This window comes from Solanum dulcamara, chromosome 7, assembly GCF_947179165.1.
Source record: "Solanum dulcamara chromosome 7, daSolDulc1.2, whole genome shotgun sequence".
Taxonomy (NCBI): Eukaryota; Viridiplantae; Streptophyta; class Magnoliopsida; order Solanales; family Solanaceae; genus Solanum; species Solanum dulcamara.
The window spans coordinates 4721380-4741080 of record NC_077243.1 but is presented as its reverse complement, the minus strand read 5'-3'; the positions used below and the strand labels follow the sequence as shown (position 1 = coordinate 4741080).

At 32.8% G+C, this 19701-nt stretch overlaps 1 protein-coding gene across 1 annotated transcript; it reads right to left on the bottom strand.

Annotated features, from left to right (window-relative positions):
• Nucleotides 1-12048: 12048 nt before the first annotated feature.
• Nucleotides 12049-13913, bottom strand: LOC129896275 (uncharacterized). The gene is made up of 4 exons (XM_055972133.1): nucleotides 13826-13913; nucleotides 13616-13731; nucleotides 12844-13131; nucleotides 12049-12364 (listed from the first exon to the last, which is right to left on the bottom strand). The coding sequence occupies exons 1-4, from the start codon at nucleotides 13841-13843 to the stop codon at nucleotides 12319-12321; spliced, it is 468 nt and encodes a 155-aa protein (XP_055828108.1). The 5' UTR covers nucleotides 13844-13913; the 3' UTR covers nucleotides 12049-12318.
• Between the last annotated feature and the right edge of the window lie 5788 nt (nucleotides 13914-19701).

Genomic DNA, 19701 nt, shown 5'->3' with positions numbered 1-19701 from the left:
ATAAGCTTTACGCTTGTTGTGTATATATATGTGTGTGTATTGTTGAATATAAAAGGAAGAAGTGGGATCAATTAGCTTGAGAGTTGTAGCTAAATATTTATAGGGTGCCAATTAGTTCACTACTCAATATATTTTACTATTGTTTCGAAATCAAGATGGAGTAGTATATATTTTAATATTAAAACGTATAGCTGTAACCCTTGCTCTTTCCATCCCCTCTATTATTATTATTATTTTTATTTCCTTTTTAAAACAAAGTGTAATTGCTTATGAACTTCTAAAGTCCCTCCACAAGTCTGGTCCTAAAAAAGTATTTACTAAGAAATTTCACGTTAAATTTCGTTCAAGCATTACGTGTAATTGATATGGATTACAATGGGCCACTCTTTCTTTTCTTTTTGCTTCTTCTTCTTATTGTTTTCTATATTTACATGCATATGTTGTTACGTTATATATTAGTATAATTTTATATGTCTTAATTTGATTAATCATTAAATTTAAAACATCAATTTTCTTCTTCTTCTTTTTTATTTTGAAAAAAGCATGTATCGTAATTTTAAATCAAAATTTCATTTAATCTTATATGTTAAAAGTGTCTTCAACAATGTGAAGAGAAATATAAAATTAAAATGGTGTTGGTCTTCCAAGTTCAAAGGATCGTAGGACAAGAAAGTAAACCCAACATAATGAGAGATACCATCATAGGAAGAATCACCAACTCTTGCAATTAATGAATTAATTTAATGTCAGTAATTCTTTGTGAAAAGTGTGGTTAAGACTTGTGACAAATCTCTCACACATATGCCCTAGCTATACGCTGACATAACTAACATCGAAACTTAATAGATGAGACTTCCCACATGCCTCCTTTATAAAATGTCATGACTAGTAATATATAATAATATGTAAACTAAACCTTGTTATAACAATCGTCTTTCGTTATAATAACTTTTCATTATAACGGTTTGATTTTTTTCAGAATCGAGTTTTAATGTTATATTTTTTATTGTTCTATAACAACATTTTACTTATAACGATAGTGACATTTATTATAGAGGTACACTCTTTATAAAATTACACTTTAATAATAATCATACTCAAATATTATACAATAATATTTTGCAAGAAATCTATTGTGTATAAAAATAAAATATTCATGCACATAATAAATTTCAACTACGAATATCTAAAGGAAAAAAAAATATATTTAAATAGTGTCCATTAATTATGATCATAATTTCACAAATAAAGTTACCGGTGTTTGCATTTTTTTGATATTCATACTCTTTTAAAAAAATATATAAATTGGATAACAAATACATTAATTCTTCCTTCTAATTAATGCACAGAACCATTAAACTATTTCTTAAAAAGTAATTAGCTAGTTCCGCTTATTATGCACAGTTACTTATATAGATAAATTAATTTCACTATAAAATTCTATTTAATTTCTTACTTGTCCTTGTTTTTGTGTGCTACTCTTTTATTTCAATTTATTTGTCTTATTTTCTTTTTTTAGCTTGTCTAAAAAAGAATGTCTATTTTTTTGGCAACTCTTTAATTCTAATTTTTCACATCATGATATATTTGAGATTACAAGATTAAAGAGTATTTTGGTAAATTCCATATATCTTTAGTTTAAAATCATACGATTCAAAAATCCTTTTTACTTTTTTATATTGTATGATAAATCAAAAATAGACAAATAAATTAAAATAGAGGAAGTAGGATACTTAACGGGGATGCTTAGCCTTCATCGACTACTCCTGTCTTTAAAAATGAAGCTACAAATCTAGTACTCCTGTAGAAGACCTAACATTATAAAAAAAACAAATAATTTAACTGAAACTTGGGAAACTACATAAGTGGTCTAAATTCCATGATTAAATCCCACTTAAGTAATTGTTTTGAGAATCCTAATACAAACTCTTTTTATTACAGTATGTTTTTTATGAATTATTTTCTTATAATAAACAAATGAAATAAACAACCTTGGAATTCTTGTTATGATTGCGCAAAGCACTAATATATTGTCTTGTTATTTGAAATATATGTAGGCGTCTAAAATTATGCATAGCTCATTGCTTTTTTCCCTTTTAATTTCTCCATTTATAAATTTGTATCATTAAATTGGCAATCTAATCACATAGTAACTCATGCACTATCCAAAGAGGTGCCATAATTATAACGATTATAAACATCACATACAGTCACAATACAGGCGGTTAATTAATAACAGAAATCGATGCCATGTATTGATGGATTGTAAATTAGAATTTTGTATGATTTTAGTATCAACTAATTATAAGACAATGAAATATCAATAGAAAACAGAAAAGCTTGACCTGATCAATAATATAAATAAACCAATTAGTACTAACTTACCTAAATTACAATAGAATATTACGCTTCTTTCTTAGAAATATTACAAAAGGAAGAAACCAATAAAGTTCAAAAGGAACTTTTTCTTTTGGACTATATATATGCCTTCTCCCCTAGTCCCCACCCCCACCCACTCTTTTTATTTTTTTCATCCGGTATTGTTTGGTATTTATATTGAATCTGATTAAATTTGAATTCACATTGAAATTTTTTATATTGAATCGTATTGAAGGTAAATTAAACAGTACTCTGTAACAAAGATGACTCTATATCTAGCTAGCATGACTTAAATTCAAGACCTTTGATTAATTAAGGATGAATTGGAGTAAGTACACTACAACAAATAAAGAATTTTGCGTCAATAATATATATAATTGCCGATATATTATATTTAGTGGAAAATATATAATATGAATATTTATAATCAACACTCTATATAAATATCGTTAAAAGTTTTAGCAACTCTAAATGCAATGATATTAACTCAATTGCCGCTAACAAAAATTCTATTGCCTGTGTTCCGCGTGGTACCAGCCACTCTATCCCTTCCCCTTTCACCATGCATGCTGTATTACTTTTCATCACATCTCTTATTGCAAATCACAAAATAACCAACTTTTAATTAGTTTGAAACTTATAAGTTAGGTGGAAAAAAGAGACAGGAGAGCCATGCATAAACGCCATAAGGAAGGAGATTTTTTTTCCCCTGAGAAATGGAAAATGAAATAAGAGGAAAAGTTAGATAGAGACTATAATTCTAATTATCCAAATAAACCATCCAATCATTAACGTTTGGATGAATTTAAATTCTATATACTCACGAGTGTATGATAAACAATAACTCATAAAAATGAGTAACTAACTAATGGGTACCGATCTCTGCGACAACAACATATACCCCAATAAGTGGGGTCTCAGGAGTCTGAAGTGTAGTGTATAAATGTCATGGCTTTTAAATTTTTTGAACTGATAATTATTGTGACTTATGATACTTTTAATGTAATGTTCATATATGTAAATTTTATTTCAAAAAATCTTGAATTTTTTTTTTCCAAATTCAAAAAAAAGTTTAAAAACTTATTTATTCTCGAAATTCGACCTATGACACATATATTGAGACAAAGCTAGTATATAAATTTTCCATTGCGAAGCATATATATATATATTACATCCCTTTTGAATGTTGGTCCTCTTTCCTCTTTCATCCCATGGCCATGCTAATTGCAATATGCATGCATGGTTTTTCTATTTCCATTTTGGATACACCGTAAAATTGATCAAAGAGAAAGGAGCAAAGGCTTCAAGAGCCTCGCAAGCTTCCAACATTTCAACGCCGCAGCTAAAGCAATATAGTAATAGTAACAGTAATTAAGTTACTAATAGCCAAAACGAAATGCATCGAACCGGCCTTTTTATCAATACTATATACTAGTTATAAGCTGGAAGCTGAAATATTGGAAGCCTTTGAGGGCTATTGAAAACTTCTCCAATATTGAAAAGAAAAAAAAAATCTGTTTTTGTTCTCACTGCTTGGCTCTTTGGAAGAACCAGCCAAGAATTATTAAGATTTATATAGCTAGGTCCTGGGCCTATAGCAATATAATTGGACTTCGTCTAATTAATATTCAGTTTATCTAATTTTAATTTTTACCTGACATCATATGAGTACTAGATTATTACTTTATCTAATCACTACTTTAATGTAAATGACCATGTAAAACAAGCTATCCCTACGTGTCCCAATTTGTCATTTCTATTTAAAAATAAAAAAGCTTAATTAAAGCTATGTGCCCCAATTTATAGGGGGGGAAAACGTGAAGTAAATACTAGGAAGGGTGCTCATTCATCTACTGAAGAGTCAATAATATGCTTTTCAATTATTTATTTTCCACTGAATATAGTACTTGATTAATTATATCTTTCTTCTCTACATTTTTAAGTGAAAGATATTCTAGATTGAAATATATATTTTATTAACTCAGTTAGTTGATTGACTATTCGAATTTTAATTTTCTTTTCATTTTTCCTCTCGTACGCCCAATTTTGAAATAATAATAATAATAAATAAATAAAAAATATTCTGGAATTAAGAAGTTGGCCACTAGCTACCATGAGTACAGTACAAGTCAATATCTATGGGCCTGGAATCCACTGATTTACATTTGTAAAGTTTTCCTGCAGTAGGTATTTGCCACCATCACATACTTTTTACACCACTATTGATCGTTCTCGATTCTGGACCACATTTGTATTTTTACGCACCACCAGATACACCTATTTATTTATTTTTTCTCTTTAGGGTCAGTTAATTGATAGCTGGTTTGAACGTGAATAGTACAAGTACTATATTATATTTGGGGTCTGAGATAAATTATTCATTATAAAATTAATATGACGTTCAATTTTTAATATAGAAATCCACATAACTATAAGTTACGACGGATTATATGTATTATTTTATGCAAAATAGAAGATATCGTAATTAATATATGAATAACTAAATCATCTATATTTAATACCAAAAAGTAATAGATGTAGATAATTTCCAGATAACTAATCATTTTATTACTAATATCTGCATAACTCTAATTATCTACCAAATGACCCCTTACTTATTTTCTTTTTGTTTTTGTTTTTGGATTTTGTGTTATACTATACACATGAATAGTTTTAAAAAATCTACAATACTAGCTCGCACCATTTATTCAATTATAATATGTTATTACTCTTTCGTAGGTTGCCACATATTAATTAAACTTGTGGTGAGCAGTTACTTTTTGGTTAAAACAACAAATTTTAAATTTTTAATCGTTCTACAAATAATATATCATGATCACATATTTTCTAATTTAAATGCCAATCAAATTATATCACGTAAATAAAGATTCATCCACGGCCATCTATCCATATGCCACCAATAATGGCATTGCATATGAAGTGAGTTCCTTCAAGTCTGGTTTGAATAATGCCTTGAGTATTAGTTTAATTACCTATGCCAAGTTTTGAGAGACCAAGATACTTTTTTTAATAGAAAAAAGATATATAAGATGTTTGATCAATTTTTTAGGAAAAAATAAATACTTTTCGAAAATAGCATAGGCTAGAACGTTTTTTCAAAAAAGTAAAAAAGCTTGGCCAAAGCGGATTCCTAATTATTCCAGCGATATATTTCATTGGAGTCGAGTGTCCTGAAAAGGGGATTAATTTTTAGCATTAGACAGTCTAAAGTGTAAATCATAGGACTAAACCTTACCTCATAAACAAAAATAAGAGCTAAAAAAGACCTTTGATCATCAAAAACGTATAATACATTCTCATACTATTAGTAATTAGGAAGCTTAAAAGTATGTGTTGGTGTAATATACTGCAATTACAATAAATCACTGTTGAAAATAAAATGACAAAAAATGAATAAAAAAATATTCAGACTGAGACGTGAATATCTCGCTCTATTTAAGAAGATTTAAGCTCACTGCGGATTAATCTACACAAATTTAGTAATACAATAACCCAATAAAATTGTACAACTCAAGCAACTTTGAATAAGTTGAAGAGTTTAAAGCTCCACAAAAAAAACATATTCCTTCAACATATATAGATACTCTTTCCTTCAACATATAGATACTTTCTTTGTCTCAACTCTCTCAACTAGGTGAAGAATTTTTCCTCGCAATGAATAAAAAGATTATGGGTAATAAATTGACTAAATGAACGACCAAAAATTACACAAAAATAAAAAGATAGAATAATAGTAAAATAAAGAATTAGTAGTTACGGGTTCAAGCCTTGGAAACAGCCTCTGGCAGAAATGCAAGGTAAGGCTTGTTAGAGGTTAAGCAAGCTAGGGACTGTTTGGTCATTTGACCAAGGTTTGTTAAAATGCTAATTAGGCAGTTAGTTAGTTGAGTTGGTTATAACTAATTGGTGGATTGTTATTTTGAGCGTTGGTTAAGTGTATAAGTATATGGATATATACACTCATTAAAAGTGTGTGTGTGAAACACACAGATCAGAAAATGTAAGAAAGATTTTTCTTTCTCTCTCTTCTCTCTCTTCTCGCTTCTGCTTCTTCTTCTTCTTCAATCTTCTGTGAGTGACTTCATGTTTTCTCTGATTTGTACTTCCACAAGAAGGTTCTAAGCTCACTGAAGCTCAGAACCAATTTGTTCATGGTATCAGAGCAAGTATCACAGTTGTTCATTGTGGTAGGTGTTAAATTTTTCGGAGTCAAAGAATCAGTCAGATTCATAGATTCGTCAAAAATTTTTGGTCGATCTACAGATCGAAGTTAAGATCGGTCATACAACTACAACAAACAGGAAGAAAGGTTGAAAATGACGGGTGAAGAAAACCTAGGTCAACGAGTCCAGCTGAATCAGTCCATGTCTGGGCAAGGTATCGATTACAACCATCCACTGTTCTTAATCCCTACAGATGTAAGTGGAATTAGTGTTATTTCGTTTCAATTGATTGGTGTGGAGAACTACACTTTATGGAGTCGGTCGGTCAAACTAGCTCTAATAGGAAGGAACAAATTAGGGCTAGTTGATGGCACATGTAGAAAGGAGATGTATGGCGAGGAATTATGGAGTCAATGGGAGAGGGTAAATGCTATAGTTCTATCATGGCTGATGAACTCAGTGTCAAAAAGTCTACTGAGTGGAATTGCGTTTGCTTCAAGTGCAATGGATGTATGGAGTGACCTACAAGAGAGATTTGATAGAGTAGATGGTTCAAGGACTTACAGTCTACACAAAGAAATCACAACTCTGCAGCAGGGGACAACTTCAGTTTCTGCATATTATACAAAGCTAAAAGCTCTATGGGATGAATTTGAGGTGCTAGTACCTTCTCCTTGTTGTAACTGTGAAAAATCCAGAGGCTTTGTTGTTCACATGAACAGACAAAAGTTATATCAATTCTTAATGGGGCTAAATGATTCGTATCATCAGGCTAGGAGTCAGATACTCATGATAGATCCATTACCAACTGTTAATCAGGCCTATGCCATGGTAGTAGGAGATGAGAGTCAAAAGTCTGTTATTACAGGCATCAATACCTTAGGCCTAAATGCATCCACCTTAGAGTCAGCAGCAATGTATTCTAGAGGTGTGATTAACTCAGGTGCAAATCACAAGTTCAAGAAAAATACACTGCTCGTATGTGATTTTTGCAAGTGTAGAGGTCACACTAAGGAATACTGTTACAGAGTTGTTGGCTATCCACCAGACTTTAAGTCAAAGAAGAAGATGCAAAGTGCCTCCAGTTTGAGTCATGCTAATTTCTCTTATGGTTTGAACACCAATGTGCATGAAAAATCAGTTGAGGGCAGCACATCTGCCATCACTACTAGTCAAGCTGAAAAGGATGTCAAACAATTACTTCAAGGCTGCACATTCACAAAAGAGCAGTATGATCAAATTTTAAAAATGCTGAGTCAACAGTCACAAGCAAGAGTTACTACATCTGATGACAATAAGGCAAATACTGCAGGTAAAGCTCTGTTTGTCACTGAAAATAGTGATGTCTGGATTATAGACACAGGTGCAACAAACCATATGGTATCAAATTTGAATATGCTGGAAAAGAAGTCTCTGCTAAAGCTAGATATTCCTAAGGAAGTGTCCTTACCAAATGGTAGCACTACACAAGTAACACACATTGGTTCATGTAGTCTATCAACTAGAAGTCTTATCACTAATGTGTTTCACATTCCAGAGTTCAAATATAATCTGATGTCAGTCAGCAAACTAACAAAGGAATTAGGATGCTCAGTGTCCTTCTTCCCTGACTTTTGTGTTTTCCAGGAGCTTTACACTGGGAAGGTGAAGGAGGTTGGTAGAGAAGAAAGAGGCTTATATCTGTTGTGGAGACAATTATCTCAAAGCACTAGTAGAGAGTCTGCTCTTGTTGTTGATTCAAATCATCTCACAGACAAGGATTCAACTGCAGAAGTGGAGTTATGGCATCAAAGGCTTGGACATGTCTCTTCAACATTACTTGCCAAAATGTTTACTATGACTAAACACACTATGTGTCAAATTTCTCAATGTCTTGTTTGTCCAATGGCTAAGCAAACCAGGTCTATATTTCCTTCTAGTAGTATCAAAAGTAGTGACTGTTTTGCCTTGTTACATATTGACCTTTGGGGTCCTTACAAAACAGCTGCTTTTGATGGCAACAAATATTTTCTTACAATAGTTGATGATTTCTCAAGGATGACTTGGTTATTCTTGCTTAAACAGAAATCAGATGTTTGTGTGTCTCTTCCATTGTTTCTGAAGTTTGTTAAGAATCAGTTTGGGAAAACTGTCAAAGCTATAAGGACTGATAATGGTACAGAGTTTGTTAACTCAGTTTGTGTTGATCTGTTTAAAGAATTAGGTATCATACACCAGAAATCCTGTCCTTACACCCCTCAACAAAATGGTGTTGCTGAAAGGAAATATAGACATTTACTTGAAGTAACAAGAGCACTAAGATTTCAAGGTAAAATTCCCATTAAGTTCTGGGGTCACTGTGTACTGGCTGCCACTTATCTTATTAACAGGCTTCCTAGCAGTGTTCTTGGTTTCAAATCCCCTTATGAAAGACTCTATGGTGCCAAACCAGGATTGTCTCACTTGAGGACAATTGGCTGCTTGGTTTTTGCAAAAAATCTTACTGAACATGACAAACTTATGTCTAGATCAAGGTCTGCTGTCCACATGGGATACTCTGAAGTGCATAAAGGATACATCTTATTTGATTTGTCTAACAGATCATTCTTTGTGAGTAGGGATGTTCTCTTTAGAGAAGATATTTTTCCATTTGCCACAGATAACAGGTCATCTTATCAGCAGCTGTTTCTGGACACCCTGCAAGGATCAGTGCTCTCTACACTTGATCATGTGATCTCACCAGGTTCTGACCAGGCTGCACTATCACCTGATGATGACCAGCCTTCTATATCTGCAGATGTTGAGCATATTGAGGCCACTCAGCCCCTCCCTGAAGATGTTGAGCAGCTACAGGATGATCTGATTATTCCTGAGGGGCCTCCTGTTGCAGTGATTCCTAGACAGTCCACAAGACCTAAACATCCTCCTGCTTGGCTGAAGGATTTTGTCTCCTTCAATACACTTAAAGATGTTCCTTATCCTATCTCTAATTATGTCACCTATTCTCATCTGTCCCCCTCTTATCAGTGCTACATTGCAGCTACATCCACTGTGTCTGAACCTTCCACCTATGCTGAAGCCATAAAAGATTCAAGATGGATTGAGGCCATGCAAGCAGAGATTCAGGCTCTGGAGAGTAATCATACCTGGGAGGTTACACCTCTACCTGCTGGCAAAAAAGCTATTGGCTGCAGGTGGGTATATAAAGTCAAGTATAAATCTACAGGGGAGATAGACAGATTCAAAGCCAGACTTGTTGCAAAGGGGTATAGCCAGCAAGAAGGCATTGATTACACAGAAACTTTTTCTCCAGTGGTTAAAATGGTAACTGTGAGAACTATTCTGTCTATTGCTGCAGCCCAACACTGGCACATCCATCAGATGGATGTCTTTAATGCCTTCTTGCATGGAGATTTGACAGATGAAATATATATGCAGCTTCCTCCAGGTTTTGTCAGTCAAGGGGAGAATGTGTGCAGACTGACAAAGTCTTTGTATGGCCTCAAACAAGCCCCAAGACAGTGGAATCAAAAACTCACTGAAGCTCTTCTGAAAATGAAGTTTACACAGAGCCAATATGACTACTCCTTGTTTATTAACAAGTCATCAGAAGGAATTGCAATAGTACTTGTGTATGTAGATGACATGTTGATCACTGGCAGCAGCTTGAAGCTAATAGTAGAAACCAAGGAAGCTCTACAAAAGGCTTTCAAAATGAAAGACTTAGGGGAGCTCAAGTATTTTCTTGGAATTGAATTTACAAGATCTGCAGAAGGAATACTTATGCATCAGAGGAAGTATACACTTGAACTCATTTCAGGAATGGGAATGACAGCAGCCAAACCAGCAAGCACTCCAATGGATGTAAATGTCAAGTTGACATCCAAACAGTATGATGATGTGAACAAAAGTCAAGAAGAATCAGATGATCCCCTGACAAATCAATCAGCATATCAAAGGCTTATAGGTAAGCTACTATATCTCAACATGACAAGGCCAGACATAGCCTTTAGCACTCAGACATTGAGTCAATTCATGAATCAACCAAAAAAGTCCCACATGGATGCTGCACTAAGAGTAGTCAGGTATCTAAAGAGACAACCTGGACAGGGCATACTACTCTCAAGCCACTCAGACAATCAGGTTAGTGCTTATTGTGATGCAGATTGGGCTGCTTGCCCCCTAACCAGAAAATCAGTCACTGGATACATGATAAAAGTTGGAGAGTCACTGATATCATGGAAGACCAAGAAGCAGTCCACAGTGTCAAGAAGCTCAGCTGAATCTGAATACAGAAGCATGGCCTCAACTGTGTCTGAGTTAGTCTGGTTACTAGGATTGCTGAAGGAAGTAGAAGCTGAAGTAGAGTTGCCAGTGCAGGTGTATAGTGATAGCAAAGCTGCAATCCAGATTGCTGCAAATCCAGTGTATCATGAAAGAACAAAGCATATAGAAATAGACTGTCACTTCATTAGAGAGAAGCTGCAACAAGGTCTACTTGAAGTACACTATCTTTCAACTAAAGAGCAACCAGCAGATATACTAACAAAAGGGTTGTCTAAAGCTCAGCATGAATATCTTCTTTCCAAACTAGGGGTGTTGAACATTTTTACCCCACCTAGCTTGAAGGGGAGTGTTAGAGGTTAAGCAAGCTAGGGATTGTTTGGTCATTTGACCAAGGTTTGTTAAAATGCTAATTAGGCAGTTAGTTAGTTGAGTTGGTTATAACTAATTGGTGGATTGTTATTTTGAGCGTTGGTTAAGTGTATAAGTATATGGATATATACACTCATTAAAAGTGTGTGTGTGAAACACACAGATCAGAAAATGTAAGAAAGATTTTTCTTTCTCTCTCTTCTCTCTCTTCTCGCTTCTGCTTCTTCTTCTTCTTCAATCTTCTGTGAGTGACTTCATGTTTTCTCTGATTTGTACTTCCACAAGAAGGTTCTAAGCTCACTGAAGCTCAGAACCAATTTGTTCAAGGCTGCGTACAACATACCCTTGTGGTCGGACCCTTCCCCGAACCCTGCGCATAGCGGGAGCTTAAGTGCACCGGACTGCCCTTTTTTAAAGAATTAGTAGTTACAAAAATTACTGAAATTAGTAATTACAAAAATTACTAACAACTAATAACCATATTTTACCACCATGGATGATGATGAGAGAATAACCATATTTTACCACCATGGATGATGATGAGAGAATAACCATATTTTACCACCATTGATGATGGTGAGAGAAAAGAGGCACAAATATAATGTCTTCCATATTCCATATTCCATATTCCATATTCCAATTGACATAACGTGATATATGGAATATATTATTTATTTTTATTAATATTAAAATGTGATACGGGATATATTATTTATTTTTATTAATATTAAAATGTCACATTAACCGTATGTTATTCAGAGTGTGATACGGATTTAAAAAGATGGATCCATTTATTGAGAAAGCAAGTCCAAATAGTGAAAGGTCTATTATTCTTCTTTACGACTTACAATAGTGAAAACTTGCTATCCAGCCTTGTTTCTAGAACTTTAAAGCTAGCATAAAATCCAAGTAAAGCATACAACTGCTGTTTGTTCAACTAATAACATAATTAGCTGGAAATACATACATACATACATACATATCGGCATTTTTATTTATTTAATGCTGCGACGCTATATATACGTCTCTTCAAAAAGTATGAGAAAACGTCGCCACATCGCCTTCAATGTATTCTCCAATTTGCAAATCTTGGATCCAAAATGCATAAAGCTTATTTCAATTACGGATTCACTCCCACGGATTTCAATGTCTCAGTGTGAGGTTCCCTACAATGAAACCAATAAAATCACAAAATTAAAGCACAAATCATGTAGTATATATTCATATTCGTTTGCCTTTTCAAATAAATACTGACTTTATACTAAAGATGTCATCACTGATCCAACAGAAAAATTCGTCGGGTCAAATCGGACAAAAACATGCCACGAGCTTGGCCAGTGACGGTGAGAAATATGGTATCAGAGACCCAATCCAGATCTCAACAAGGACAATACATGTCATATCATCAGCTTGGTCTACGACAACTATGATACTAGAAACGAATACTCCTTCAATTAGAGGCAAAACCCAAAATTTTAACTTGATGAATTTTAAATTTTATAATGATTATTTCAAATATTAATAAATAAATTCTAAATTCATTATTTATATATATTTAATAAACTTCTTAACATGGCTGAGTACACCCTACGGATGAAAGGGGCAAATCTCAAGAGAGGAGAGTACTAGAAGCATATTGAAGTACCTTGCAAGAACATCCCCACGTATAGGATAATGCATGACAGATTGATTATCAAAATCCTGAACATGAGCCACTCTTCGGAAGAAGGATTTCCTTATGAATTTGACTGCTTCGTCTACAACCTCCTCCGGTTCAGTGACTTCGGGTATAGTTTCCCTCCTTGATTTCTTCACAGACACATTGGGTGCCCGAGTCAGCTGATGCTTCGCAGTTTGTAACCCAAAACCCACCGATAGCGCTATTAGTCCCAGCGATACGTACACCGGAACGAAATCTCCTTTCATGGATCCCCTGTTTTCAAGTTAACATCAAGTCATCAACATAGTGCTTTTACTTCTAAAATGTAGAATTAATACTAGTAGCTTAATTTCTAATTTACGCTCAACTATTAAGTACAATCATTTTCCATATTAGTAAGATTATCGTTCCATATGAGAACTAATTAGTCATGGTTAAGTGCTAAAAGTCATAAATTATATACTATAATTCACTATTCATCTGTTGATTTGGGGTAAACAGCCGTGAAAACAAGTTTTTATCCTTTTGATTCCTTTCATTGTGTGCGTGTGCGAGCTAAAATTTAACAAATTATCAAGTGCTAAACAACTCAATTAGCCTTCTACTATCAAGTGCTAAAGACACTTTTCCTAAATAAAAGGACCAAATACACATTTGCTAATCAAAGTTTAGAAATGCATAGACAATTATATTAAGGTAGCCAAAATTGCAATTACCCCTTTCTAATTTTTTTTTTTGTTATAGAACCAAAATTCACCTGTGCTTAGCTTCTGGATGCTCAGCAGTACTGGCGTATGACCTCCATTTGGTAACATTTGATTTTGCAAATGCAGAATTTGCGCTAACACGAGCAGCCATAGATTTCCACAAACTCTACATTTAAGGTTGAGCAAATATTTCAACGAATATTGAACACACACATTTGACTAATCAAAATATAAGAAACTAGCTAATTAATTGGACTTACCGAAGACTTGAAAGCCATTGATGCAAAATATGAGTAGTAACAACAAAGGTTATTTTAACTGTTGTAGAGATATATGGTTCTTCTTATATATTGACGACGGAGACATCGATAAGCGACACCAAGTGGTAGGCATGCAGAATTAAGGACACTCGTCCAGAGCTGACAAGTCCACTTTGCGCTAGCGGTGACTCATGTCTTATGCTAAATAAATATGACTAAGTTTATGTTTTCTTTTTATTTATTTATTGTTGTTTTCTTTTGGCTGACAAACCGCTCTACTCCCAACTTAATGGTTATACCCAGGAATACATCGTCTATAATCTCATAAACTCGTCTTCTTTGACTATCTGTATATAAAAGACGTTAAGATCACACATGGTACAATTTTATCTAAATCAACGTAACTAAGGTAATTTAGGTATAATTATTATTAGGTAGATTTCTCAATTGGTAGTAAATCATTTCGAAGTATTTCAACTACCAAATTCGTTTCACCCTAAAAAAAATAACTATAAAAAAATTACAATTCAATAAGAACGTTTATTTTCTAAAATAACAATTAAAAAAATTACAATTCAATAAGAACATTTATTTTCTTCTTCTTTTTCCATTCAATGTTTGATATCTATATTAAAACCCAATTAAATTTAAATTCACAAAATCTCACATACGATATATTCGTTATTGGAGAAGTCCATCAAATCGACCTATATGTTTGACTAATATTCCATTGATATTTTGTATACTTGCTTTCTGCGGATTGACATTAGACATAAATCTAAGCCTAACGCCTTCCACAAACTTAGATGGATATATTTTTTGAGATAATAATAATATAGCTTGCCCCTTTACATTGTAAAAGTAGGGGTGTAATATTTTTTAACGTATTCAGCAACAGAGTACTCGAAAGTCCTCGGATCCATTTAGAAATTAAAGGCAAAGAAAGATGACATGACTTTGGAAAGAAGCCCAATTGCATCAGAATTTCTTTAGTATCCACAAAGCTGTACTAAATGCATAACATCAAGGATTTCACCAACATGTAAACTTAAAACACATCTACATATATCTACCTAATATATTGTTATTCCTCCCGTATTAAGGTTAGTAAACCAGACTCTATAAAGATGAAAATAAAAAAAACAGTATCCGAATCCACATAATTCATTGTATCATTAAGGAATTTAATCCCCTCACTGTACCCGAGGTTATGGATTATTTCTTTCCAAGATAAAACGGATAAAATATTTAAAAAGTAGCGGTACCTCAAACTTCAATAATTTCAGCGAACTCAAAAGCCAACAACAAAATCACACAAAGACTCAACTTTGTTTGTAAGAAAATATATGCAGAAGAGGAGAAATTCAATGTTTAAAAATGAGAGAAAAATCCTCTATTTATAGACAACAAAGGATAGTGTGAACAAGTGTTTATTATGGCTTATCGAAAAAGTCACAACCCTTCACAAAAGTCACAACCTTTCAGAAAAGTCGCAACTCTTTAAAACAATCACATTTTTTTTTTAAAAAAGTCATAATCTTTCGAAAAGTCACAACCTTTCGGAATGGTCTCAACACTTTAAAAGTTCACAACCTTTCGGAACGGTCACAACCCTTTGAAAAAGGCATAACCTTTCGTAAATGTCACAACTTTTCATTTCCCATTCACACCTTTAAAATCCAACAATCCCCCACACGAATGGGGAATGACTATTGTTAAAACATATGCATGAAAAACTGTGTGATTTGTAAGTAAGAATTAATTGCATCTGGATAAGTAGGTTTCCCTTTGAACTTTCTGTATTGAACATATATCGGATATACTCGGTCAATTGATAGATTTGATATCTTTGAACTGTCGAGCTTTGGTGTATACCTAGACAACATAAGTCACACAATCAACCATTTAACTATTTTTGGTTCTCATTGAGTTTTACCTTTCAGCCATGAACACTTCTTGGTTCATAAGTGCGTAGAGAACTGACCTTACCGGATTCTCCTTGAAGCGGCTTACACTTCACACTTACATAGGTGATATCTAAATGTGTTATCCCATAGAAACACCATTTGATATTCCCTGTATCAAACTTAGATATCATTAAAAGGTCATAATGTCTTATCCTTGTTACTGATCATTGTCGCATCATGAGAATGGATCATAAAAATTATTTTGACAATATTGAACCGTTATCAATGACTTTGTTTGATCTCGTTGAACCTAGATCTTGGGATCTCCAATCTTCTAAGTAGAGTTACCGTCATGATGATTTGTCTTTGGCCATAGTCCTATTCTCGTTGATGATCTCTTCAACTCCCTCTCTAGTTAGGCCTTTTATAAGTGGATCCGACACATTATTCTTTGATTTTACATAGTCAATTGTGATAATTCCACTAGAGAGTAGTTGTCTGACGGTATTGTGTCTTCGTCCTATATGATGAGACTTTTCGTTATATATCATGCTCTCTGGCCTACATATTACAATTTGATTATTACGGTGCATATTAGTGCCAAAGACTTGGGCCTAAAAGAATATCTTTCAAGAAATTTCGAAGCCATTAAGATTCTTCACCGGCCTTATTTAGAGTGATAAACTCAGATTTCATTGTAGAGCGAGCGATACATGTCTGTTTGAAAGATTTCCAAGAGACTGCTCTTCCACCAAGAGTAAATACATATCCATTTGTGAATTTTACTTTATTTGACTCGGTAATTCAATTTGCATCACTATATCCTTTTAGTACTATTGGATATTTTTTATAATGTAAAATATAGTTTAAGTATGTTTTAACTATACCAAAACTCGTTTCATTGCCATCTAATGATCTTGGTTGGAATTACTTATGTATCGACTCAATTTACTTATAGCACAAGCTATGTCTGGTCATGTATAGTTCTTGATGTACATCAAACTTCCCAATACTCTTGCATAATCCAATTGAGCCTGACTTTCACCTTTACTCTTAGTAAGATCAAGGTTCACATCAATTAGTGTTTTTGCACTTTTTAAGTTTAAGTACTTGTACTTTTCAAGTACCTTTTGGATATAATGAGTTTGAGACAATACTATACCTTGAGGAGTTTTGTAAATCTTAATTCCCAATATCAAATCGGCAACTCGTAGATCTTTCATATCAAACATGCTCGAAAGCATACGCTTAGTCGAATTTATGTTTGCAATGTTGTTACTCATTATTAGCATATCATCCACATATAAACAAACAATGACAACTTTGTTTAGAGTGTTTTTAATGTAAACACTTTTATCATACTCATTAATCTTAAATTCATTTGTCAACATGATTGGGTCAAACTTCGCGTGTCATTGTTTGGGTGCTTGTTTTAGTCCATAAAGTGACTTAACAAGTTTGCAAATTTTATTTTCTTTACCAGGAACCACAAAGCCCTTGGGTTGTTCCATGTAAGTTTCTTCCTCCAATTCTCTATTTAAGAAAGCTGTTTTTACATCCATTTGATGAATTTCAAGGTCATATATTGCAGCTAGTACAATTAACAGCTGAATGGATATAATCCTTGTTATAGGTGAGTATGTATCAAAATAATCATGGCCTTCTTTTTGTTTAAATCCTTTGACTACAAGTCTTGCCTTATATTATTCAATAGTTTCATCAACCTTCATTTTTTTTTTTGAAAATCCATTTTGCACCAAAAAATTTGTTTCCTGATGAAAGATTAACCAATTCCCAAGTGTGGATGCTCAAGATTGAATCAATCTCTCTATTGACAGCCTCTTTCCAAAGGATGAGTCTGCAATGGACATAGATTTTTTTGAATGTTTGAGGCTCATGTTTAAAAAGAAATGTTACAAAATCAGATCCAAATGAAGTAGATGTCCTTTGAATATCCGAATGTTCGGACTTATAAACCAAAAATCGACATGCTTTACTGTTTGTAGCATATTCAATGAAAACATGATCCACAATCTTAAGTTCTATTGTGACCCTTTTATGTTTAGGAACTTAGACACCCCATACTTTAAAAAATTTCAAGTTAGGCTTTCTTCCTTTTCATTTCTCATATGAAATAAACTGTATTTTGTTGTGAGGATGGATTCACCACAAATTTTGTGGTAAAACCTGAATTACAAGTAAGGCATTCATCATTTCCTTTAAAGTTTGATTTTTCTTTTCTGTAACTCCATTAGATTGAGGTGAGTAAGGGACAGTAGTTTGATGGATGATTCCATTTTCCAAACATATTTTCCAAAATGAGATTCATACTCTACAACTCTATCACTTCTTATCTTTTTACCCAACTGATTTTCAACTTCAATTTTTATATTGCCTAAATACTTCTATTGCTTCATCATTACCATTCAGCAAATAGATATAACAATAGTGCAATCATCAATAAAAGTTATGAATTTTTTTTTCCCACCACGAGATGGTGCTGACTTCATATCACAAATGTCAATGTGAATCTACTCTAAGGGATCATTCATTTCAATAGATTTATAAGGATGCTTAGCATACTTATATTCAATACAAACTTGACATTTTGATTTATTGTACTCAAAATTAGGCAAAACTTCTAAGTTGATCAGTTCTCACAAGGCTTTGTAATTGACATGTCCCAAACGTTCATGTCATAAATAATTTGACTTAAGAAAGTAACAAGGGCCAGAAATATTGAGTTTGAAAAGACCCTCCGTGAAGTTAATCTTTTCCTACAAATATTATTTTCTTATTTATTATAATTTTGTCAAATACAGATATTGTTCAAAGTCAGCACCTTGTTAAATGTCATTTTCAAGAGGACCTTTCCATATTCTTCAATTTTGATTATTGCAAAATTACCCATGAACATAGTCTAATCGGGTCCAGCAAAAACATATGAACCAAATGCTTCTTTATAACACAAAACATGACAGATGATTTTTTTTTATCAATATTCATGTCTATACAAATAATTATATTTTATTAGACATGTATTTTCATGAAAGATCACAACATTTTAAGTGACATTTTTTCATAAGAGAACACAATTCTTTTGAACAAGTATATATATATATATATATATATATATATATATATATATATATATATATATATATATATATATATATATATATTTAATTAATTTGATAGTTTCATACTAGTCATAGCATATCATATACTAGCAAAAGAGAAACTCGACGACCAAAATATACTCCAAGAATTTTGTGGATATAACATAATACAAGAATATCATTCAATTTCATATCTTGTGCTTCCACATTTAAATTAGACACCAAGGCTAATTTTATCTTTATCACAAGCAAATAACCCCTATATTTTAAATATGATCTCAAAAATATTTTTCAAGTATTTGAAAATAATTTTTCACATATTTGTTTTCTCATGCTTTCAAATGTATACTATCAAAATACATATTGACAGCATAAACTTCTTTTAAAGATAATATTCTACAAAAAAAATTTAGTACTTCAATTTTCTCTGACAAATCTTTACATATTGTCAAAGTTTAATTCATAGAGGCATTCATTACATATACAAAATCATTAATTTTATGTTACTAGTATATTTTTTTTGCTTCTGTCACAATTAGACAGATCACTTTATATTGAAAATACTAACACTAAAGATCACTTTATATTGAAAATACTAACACTAATCCCCTCACTGTACCCGAGGTTATAGATTATTTCCTCTCAAGATAAAACGGATAAACTATTAAAAAAGTAGCGGTATCTCAAACTTCAATAATTTCAGCGAACTCAAAAGCCAGCAACAAAATCACACAAAGACTCAACTTTGTTTGTAAGAAAATATATGCAGGGAGAAATTCAATGTTTAAAAATGAGAGGAAAATCCACTATTTATAGACAACAAAAAATAGTGTGAACAAGTACTTATTGT

Coding starts and splice junctions, on each gene's coding strand:
- LOC129896275 (XM_055972133.1), bottom strand. Junction 13,132..13,615: donor CATCCAGAAGCTAAGCACAG/GTGAATTTTGGT, acceptor ACTTGAAAACAG/GGGATCCATGAAAGGAGATT. Junction 12,365..12,843: donor CGTGGGGATGTTCTTGCAAG/GTACTTCAATAT, acceptor GTTTCATTGTAG/GGAACCTCACACTGAGACAT.